Source organism: Anarhichas minor, unplaced genomic scaffold (assembly GCF_050575085.1).
Source record: "Anarhichas minor isolate MPS153535 unplaced genomic scaffold, ASM5057508v1 ptg000011l, whole genome shotgun sequence".
NCBI lineage: Eukaryota > Metazoa > Chordata > Actinopteri > Perciformes > Anarhichadidae > Anarhichas > Anarhichas minor.
The window spans coordinates 10,326,050-10,334,325 of NW_027466457.1; the positions used below are offsets into that span (position 1 = coordinate 10,326,050).

General features: G+C 45.8%; 2 protein-coding genes across 2 annotated transcripts; both read left to right on the forward strand.

Moving 5' to 3' along the window:
• The first annotated feature begins 529 nt into the window (after positions 1-529).
• LOC142948082 (shaker-related potassium channel tsha2-like) lies at positions 530-1,969 on the forward strand. Its single transcript, XM_076089964.1, has one exon. The coding sequence runs from the start codon at positions 530-532 to the stop codon at positions 1,967-1,969; it is 1,440 nt and encodes a 479-aa protein (XP_075946079.1).
• Positions 1,970-6,034: 4,065 nt separating this feature from the next.
• LOC142948083 (potassium voltage-gated channel subfamily A member 1-like) lies at positions 6,035-7,510 on the forward strand. The gene has a single exon (XM_076089965.1). The coding sequence runs from the start codon at positions 6,035-6,037 to the stop codon at positions 7,508-7,510; it is 1,476 nt and encodes a 491-aa protein (XP_075946080.1).
• Positions 7,511-8,276: the final 766 nt, after the last annotated feature.

An 8,276-nucleotide genomic window follows, 5' to 3' on the forward strand; every position in this document is an offset into this window, starting at 1 on the left:
ATCTGGAAAGCGTATTTGGACCTCGCTCTGAACAAAACAAGACTGAAGACTTTGATGTGATATTAACTTGCAATCAAGATGAAAAAGATTAAGTTTGTAAGGCTATCCATTTACTTGTAAATCACTGCGCTGCTACAGTGAAGCGAGCGAATGTGAGAGGGACAGCAGCAGCAGCAAATGTCATCTGGTCTTCCAACTTGGGGAGGGCTTTGGAGTTTAAAATGGTGTGAATATGATAGCCATAGCCATCGGAATAGCTTAAGCAAGTGGAGATCTGTTTGCACCATTGAAAGTTGAGAGCTCAGAGGCACTAATCTGACAAAAGGACGGTGTAAATCAACAACAGCACAACCATTCTGGATACAAAACAAACAAAACGGTTGGGGAGCTAAAACAAAGAGGGGACTTTTGCGTCTTTGAGTCTCAGGCAGCTGCATGAGACAGAGAGTTGGGAGGACGCACAGGCGAAAGGGTAAGAGGGAGACACAGAGGAGGTGAGTGACGGATTTACCCTCGGAGGGGTAAAAAGATGACTGTGGTGTCCCAGGAGAACCACGACGACACTGTGGTCGTAACTCCTTTGTTGCAAGATGCCGCCGACTTGGAAGCAGCGGACCAAGAGTGCAGCGAGAGGGTGGTCATCAACATCTCAGGTCTGCGTTTCGAGACGCAGTTGAAGACCCTCTCCCGCTTCCCCACCACGCTTTTGGGAGATCCGCGTAAACGGATGCGTTTCTTTGACCCACTGAGAAACGAATACTTCTTCGACAGGAACAGGCCGAGCTTCGATTCCGTCCTCTATTATTACCAGTCAGGAGGGCGGCTTCGGAGGCCCGTGAGTGTGCCTGTGGATATTTTCCTGGAAGAATTAAAGTTTTACGAACTCGACGAAGAGGTCATAGAACTTCTCCGAGAGGATGAGGGTTTATCGAGGGAAGAGGACCGCCCGCTGCCCAACAACGTGTATCAGCGCCAGCTATGGCTCCTGTTCGAGTATCCAGAGAGTTCAGGACCTGCGCGGATAAATGCCATTGTGTCAGTTGTGGTTATTTTGATTTCTATAATTATATTCTGCTTGGAGACTTTACCCGAGTTTAGAGAAGTCCCCGCAGTGCAGGACACTCCCGCCAATGGAAGCGCTCACGGCCAAGAGCCGAGTCCGTATACGGATCCGTTTTTCATGGTGGAGACCCTTTGCATCGTGTGGTTCTCTTTTGAATTCACCATGAGGTTTCTCTCCTGTCCCAGTAAAGCAGTTTTCTTTAAAAACATCATGAACCTGATCGATGTTGTGGCTATAGCTCCCTATTTCATCACCCTGGGCCTCGATCTCGCAGATCATCAGGGAAGTCAGCAGGCTGCGTCTCTGGCTATACTGAGGGTCATCCGTCTGGTCCGTGTTTTCAGGATTTTTAAACTTTCCAGACATTCAAAGGGTCTCCAGATTCTCGGCCAAACGCTTCACGCCAGCCTCAGGGAGCTGGGACTGCTCATATTCTTCCTGATTATTGGAGTTGTTTTATTCTCCAGTTCGGTTTATTTTGCAGAAGCAGAAGACCCCGAGTCTGTATTTACAAGCATACCTGATGCGTTTTGGTGGGCTGTGGTGACAATGACCACGGTTGGATATGGAGACATGTATCCCACCACCATCGGGGGGAAATTCGTTGGATCTTTGTGCGCCATCGCCGGAGTGCTAACCATAGCTTTACCTGTTCCCGTCATAGTGTCAAACTTCAATTACTTCTACCACAGAGAGAACGAGGACGAGGAAAATGTTAATTACGTGCATGTGACATGCGGACAGCAGCAGCAACAGCAGCAGCCCTCCTTAAGTGAATGTGATTCAATCAAAAGTAACCAGTCGCTGTCCAAAACGGAGTCCTCTCAGGGAAGCGACGACTTGGAGGCTTTGACATATCCAAACGTAACCCCAGTGGAGACATACGGGAGACTGTCGGTTGTATAAAACCGTGGAATACTTATTACCGGTGAGTTGTCTTCCGGTGGACACAGCCTACAATTTAGGCTCCTTCATGTTGGATGCTGCTGTGGTTTTTACGCAAGCTGTCTACAATGGTTCCTAAAGTGGAGCGCCAGATCTTCATGCATACACCCCCACCAAGATGAGGATTGGCTTTAATTCCCTGAAATGTAATTCACTAGATGGCAAGAGAAAATCAATTGGGTAAAATTCAATTGGGGAGCTGTGCACCAAAGCGTCATACTTGTGAGTCCTCACACGAAAACATTTGAGAACCCCCACCTTGAATATTTGAAATACCATCAGCAGTAATTGAGCCAAACGATAACAAACATCCAACGAAAAAGAAATGTGGAGTTTTCATCTTTAATTATTATATATATATTTTATATTTACAAAAGCAGGTGTTAACGCACGAACCCAATTTTGCCTTTCTACAGTTGAGAAGATCACATAACCTATTTTTAAAATACCGACGCTTTGAATGAAGTAGAAGTAGAGAGATCAGCCGTGCGTCAAAGGGCACGTGACGCAGACAACCAGTTCTGCGCAGAGGAGCGCACGGCGAATATGTCATAATCATGAGACAGAGCTCACTATGAGCGATAGAAAACATCTCCGACTTAACTTTTCTTTGGAGCTTGTAAAATGCTTCTATATGAATCTGACCAGAACAAATTAGCTCCGAGCGCCACTCTGTGGAGGAAAAACATCCCTGCAGACAACACTTCTGCTCAGGCTCTACTGTATAAAATGAATACTTCAGCATGAGTATCTTTGTTTTTGTTGCAGCTGGCATTGACTGATTTAGGCATAAGCCCCTGAGATCATGCTATTTCACTCTGTATGCATCCGGACGCTTGTGATGGTTAACAAAGCTCAGCAGAAGTCTGGCTGCTTTCTCTCACTGTTAATATAGTGGGTTTTGTTTTCTGCTTACTTGCAGGAGGCAGAGGATGGTTTGAAGTTTCTCCCCTCAGAGTCGCAACAAAATAGAAACGTGGGATTCTCTTCTTCTCTATTGGCTCATTTTCTCGCGGATATTTGTGCATTGCCAGTGTTAACCTACAGAGACCTCGTGGAGGAAACGCTTTGAAAAGGTTCAGTCTGCCTTAATGGACAATGTGTTTATCATTAGTAAAAAAGACGACATTCTGTTTGTGTAGGCTTTATTATTGACCACGCTTTCTTTGTTTAAAAAGGCTTGTGTATACTGCGATTTTGTATTTCTGAATTTCCCCTCTCCTAATGCAGCTTTTAGTGCAAAGTTGTGTTGTCACAGTCATTCGGATTGCATTGTGGCTCGATTTAAACGACAGCATAGCCCAAGACATTGCAATGCAACGTCTGCATGACACGAATGCATTGTGAATTTTAAATGTAATACAATATTTATTTTTCTAATTTAAACATGTATGTGAACTTAACTTAATCCTTTTATAAATAAATTATGAATCAGAGAATATACCACTCGTTGTTTTTCACTCCACATATCAGACTTTCAGAAGGCAAACAGCAAGTCATTTGTGTTAAAAAAAGAGAAAAGAAATACAAATCTATTCCCAAATAATTAGTGTAGGCCCACACTGTATCACTTTTGGTGCATGCTGAATGATTGAAAAAGGCGCAGAACCAGACGGTCTGTTGTTTTGCCACAAAACCAATCAACTTAATAAACTGTCATCGTGATGCAGGGGGATTTATTTGGCTGGAGACACATTTTAACGAATCAGACAGTCTGACAGGTCCGATGACCTGATTTAGTCTTAAATGTGTGTTTTTAGAAAGTCAGACGTCTTTAGGCCCCGGGATACTATCAACCCTTCATACAGGCCCCTCGAAGTCTGATATGCACAAACATATGCGCTTGTTTGTTATAGTACTGTATCATAATGACTTGAGTATATTCCGGCGTTTGTTTTGGGATAGTTCTTTATGAGGTGAATCTCTGCGCTGTCCGTGGTGCTGAAAGTGACCTTCCGTCCTCTGCAGAGCTTTATGCCAGAATTCCTGCATTTGTCTCGGATGTGTTGGACTTTTGGAGCCACATGCAGCGACGAGTGGAGGCTGAGAAGACACAATAACTTAGTCAGTATCACAAAGTATCAGACACTATGTGTGCAACCTCCCCTGATGTTATCTGTCATATCTACGAGGGCTGCAAACACATTGTGGACGATATTATCTCCTCATTGCATTCTAGTAAAGCGATGAAAACTCCCACATAGACTCAGATATCGACGCATAAACAAAAAAGAACTGGAGTGATGGAATGAAAAGGTGATTTCATCTCTCACCAATGTAAGAGAGGCTGCTTTATTAAACATCTCAAATGTTACCCAATGTGGATTTAGAGGTTTTGTTACCAACTGTCCTTCTTTGCAGTCTTATTGCGCCAGTGCTGGCACACAAGCGCTCTTGTTTTTGTGGTGTGTGAAGAACTTCTGGCGGCGTGCTTTAGTAGAGCCGGTCTGCATTGCGTCGAAACCCTCCAACTCCTCCTCCTCCCTCCTTCTCCTGCTGCCCTCCCTCCCCTCTCCTCTCTTTTCCCTCACCTCCCCTGCACTTGCATGTAAAATGCACAGCAAAACTTGCTTGACATTGTGGAGAAAACATTTGGACCTCGCTGCCGCACTTGACTGTCCCTCAACTATTCATTTTTGATTTGTTTTATTCTGCCCTCCGAGCCGCGCGGAAACGCGTCCCGCCTGTCATCTTGTCTACTCGCAAAAAGCGGCAGATTTCTGCTGATGCAGTGATGTCTGGAAATGTCAAGGGCTCGCTTATTGCCCCTTAATGTATCTCCCCCCCCCTGAATTGCAGCGCAAGATTTTTCTCCTGCGGTATACTGTAAGCTGTTCACACCACCGTGCCGCCGGCAAGCACCTACCGACGCTGCAGCTTTGCCTTTCTCTCTTTTTACTCATTTTAATCTCAGGCTTTCCTCGCTAGACTCTCTTGATTTTCATCTTGTTTTATCTCATCTCGCTTCACTGTCTGTATTTAAAGGGCACTTTGTGGAGGGCACAGTTAGGTTGGCGATGAGCAAAGTAAGGCTGTAGGCTTTTTTTTAATTTTTTTTTTTTAAGTATAGGTGCAATGTAAAGTTGCCACATGACACCCACTGCTGCCCTGCTGTTGGATGATTTTACTCGAGGAAAGGACGCATTCAAGACCTTTCAAGATCAGCCCACGGTAAGCCTCGAAACTGCTGACTTGTACAATAATGATATCGGTTAAAACATTTTCGAATCGACAGCTGCTGCTGACGTGAAGAAAACAAACAGCGACTGCAATGTTTTTCTATCTCGTAGATGCATTTTACTTATTTTTGCCCCGTAGTGGGCCCATAGGCTGTATGCATGTAGAAACATTAGTTGTAACAGCTGTTATGCGTCACATCATAGTTCAGGCTGCTTTGAGGGCGTAGGATAAACCATTGTCATGCTCCTTTAAGACAACAATATTTATATTTTAAACTAAAGTGCAGAAATATAATATACGTGTATCAGAGAAACAGGGTAAAATACACAGAATGACTTATAGGAATGTAGAAGTGCAAGGAGATCATAGTCACTACTACTTACAGAAATAAAATAAATGTCTATATTGTATAAAAGTCAAAGAAATTCCTCCTTAGGGGTAGTATTTTTACCTTTACTACTGGCTAACTACACTAATGGCAGGTTGAGAGAAGTAAATAAATAAATAAACTGCAAAAAATGCTGAGCCAGCAAATATCTTGGCTGTTTGATTCCATTATTTCCTCTCTCTCCCCCTCCCTCCCTCTCTCTCTGGGTGACAGAGGCAGCAGTAACAACAGCAGCAGATGCACTGGAGAGCAGCAATGGTCAAGTCAGCGAGAACCGCAGTGGAGCCGCACTGAGGCAAACCAGCCAACCGCCCCCCTCGTATCTGGGGACGTCTCTGACAATTTAAGGGGTGTGGGAAAATTTGTCCCGAACCTGAATGCCTGCTCAGTCAGACTAACCGGGATCCACAACTCCTCCTCCTCTTCCTCTTTCCCCTCCGCCTCTCCCTCCTCCCAAAATGACCGTGGTAGCAGGAGATAACATGGATGAGACCTCGGCTGTCCCGGGACAATCTCAGGACACCTACCACCCAGACCACAATGACCACGAATGCTGCGAGAGGGTGGTCATCAACATAGCTGGCCTCCGGTTTGAGACACAGTTGAAAACACTCTCCCAGTTTCCAGAGACGTTGCTGGGCAACCCCAAAAAGCGGATGCGGTACTTTGACCCTCTCAGAAACGAGTACTTCTTTGACAGAAACCGCCCCAGCTTCGATGCCATCCTCTATTACTACCAGTCTGGGGGGCGGCTGAGAAGACCAGTGAATGTCCCTTTGGATATGTTCTCAGAAGAAATCAAATTTTACGAGCTGGGTGTGGATGCGATGGAGAAGTTTCGTGAGGATGAGGGTTTCATCAGGGAGGAAGAGCGTCCTTTACCTGAGAAGGAGTTCCAGCGTCAGATTTGGCTCCTCTTTGAGCACCCGGAAAGCTCAGGACCAGCGAGAGGGATTGCCATAGTGTCTGTGATGGTAATCCTGATTTCAATAGTCATATTTTGTTTAGAGACTTTACCACAGCTGAAAGAGGACCCGAGGGGTCGAATGGTGGCAGTTGGGAACACCACTGTTTATTACAAGCCAAATATCCTCACTGACCCCTTCTTCGTCATTGAGACACTCTGTATAATCTGGTTCTCCTTTGAGTTGATTGTACGCTTTCTGGCGTGCCCGAGCAAACCGGCCTTCTTTAAGAACATGATGAACATGATCGACATAGTGGCCATCATCCCATACTTCATCACGCTCGGCACCGAGCTGGCCGAAGATCCAGAAAAAGAGGGAGTGGGGGAGCAGGCAACATCTCTGGCCATACTCAGGGTGATCCGTCTGGTCAGGGTGTTCAGGATCTTCAAGCTGTCGCGACACTCCAAAGGACTGCAGATTTTGGGGCAGACCCTCAAGGCCAGCATGCGAGAGCTCGGATTGCTGATCTTCTTTCTGTTCATTGGGGTCATCTTGTTCTCCAGCGCTGTCTACTTTGCTGAGGCAGAGGAGGACGGATCCTACTTTGGCAGCATCCCGGATGCCTTTTGGTGGGCTGTTGTGTCTATGACAACTGTGGGCTATGGGGACATGGTGCCGGTCACTATAGGAGGCAAGATTGTAGGATCTCTGTGCGCCATCGCCGGAGTGTTGACAATTGCGCTCCCAGTGCCTGTCATTGTGTCCAACTTCAACTACTTCTACCACAGGGAGACCGAGGGAGAGGAGCAGGCCCAGCTGCTCAACGTCAGCAATCCCAACATCCCCTCTGAAACCAACTCCAGCCGCCGTAGTTCCTCCACCGTCAGCAAGTCAGAGTACATGGAGATCGATGGAGACATAAACAATAGCATCGACAACTTTAGGGAGGCAAACCTCAGAACTGGCAATTGCACTATAGCCAACCAAAACTGTGTAAATAAAAGCAAGCTGCTTACAGATGTTTAGACACCAGTTAGGAACTTTGGGATCTCTATGGGACTGTCATATGTGGAGTAGACCATCAGTTAGGAATGCTTCATTTACCTCCCCAAAGCGCCCTACGGCATTAGGCCGACTACTATACTCAGCTACGTAGAAAGGAAAGATCAAAAATCAAAGCTCTTAGAGTATATGACAGGTAGATAGAATAATTAATTCTTCTGATCCTACAAATATATAGTTACATCAAAAAGAAAACATCAACTATTACGCATATACACGGCTCCCTGGAGGACGCAGAGGACACACCGTCTCATCAGACGACGGAGTGATGATTCAAATCTTATGCATGGAGTACAGATAACATTTCAGCAAGTTGCACAATGCACCAGAAAAGTCTGCAGAGACATGCAAGCACCTGCAGCCAAGTGGTAAGCGCCAAGAAGTTAGGTGACCCCCCCCCCCCCCCCCCCCCCCGCTCCCTCCTCCTCCCTCCTCTCTCCCGACTAAGGATATCTACTATTCAGCAAAGCACCTTATAGGAGGAAGACTGATCTCTCTGGTTTGGATGTAAACAGATGGTGATCTACTCGCTTCACGGACATCCGCAATGCTGCTGTTTTCCAGCAGATGCTGTAATTGTGATATCACCAAGTGATTCAATGCCATGCCCTTTAGATGCAACACAGCACAATGTTAAAGTGAGCTTCACACGAGCATGATTAGAGACTTTCCATTTTGATATCGGCATGCACGAGACATATCTCACATATTGGAAAGGATGTTCTTTTGG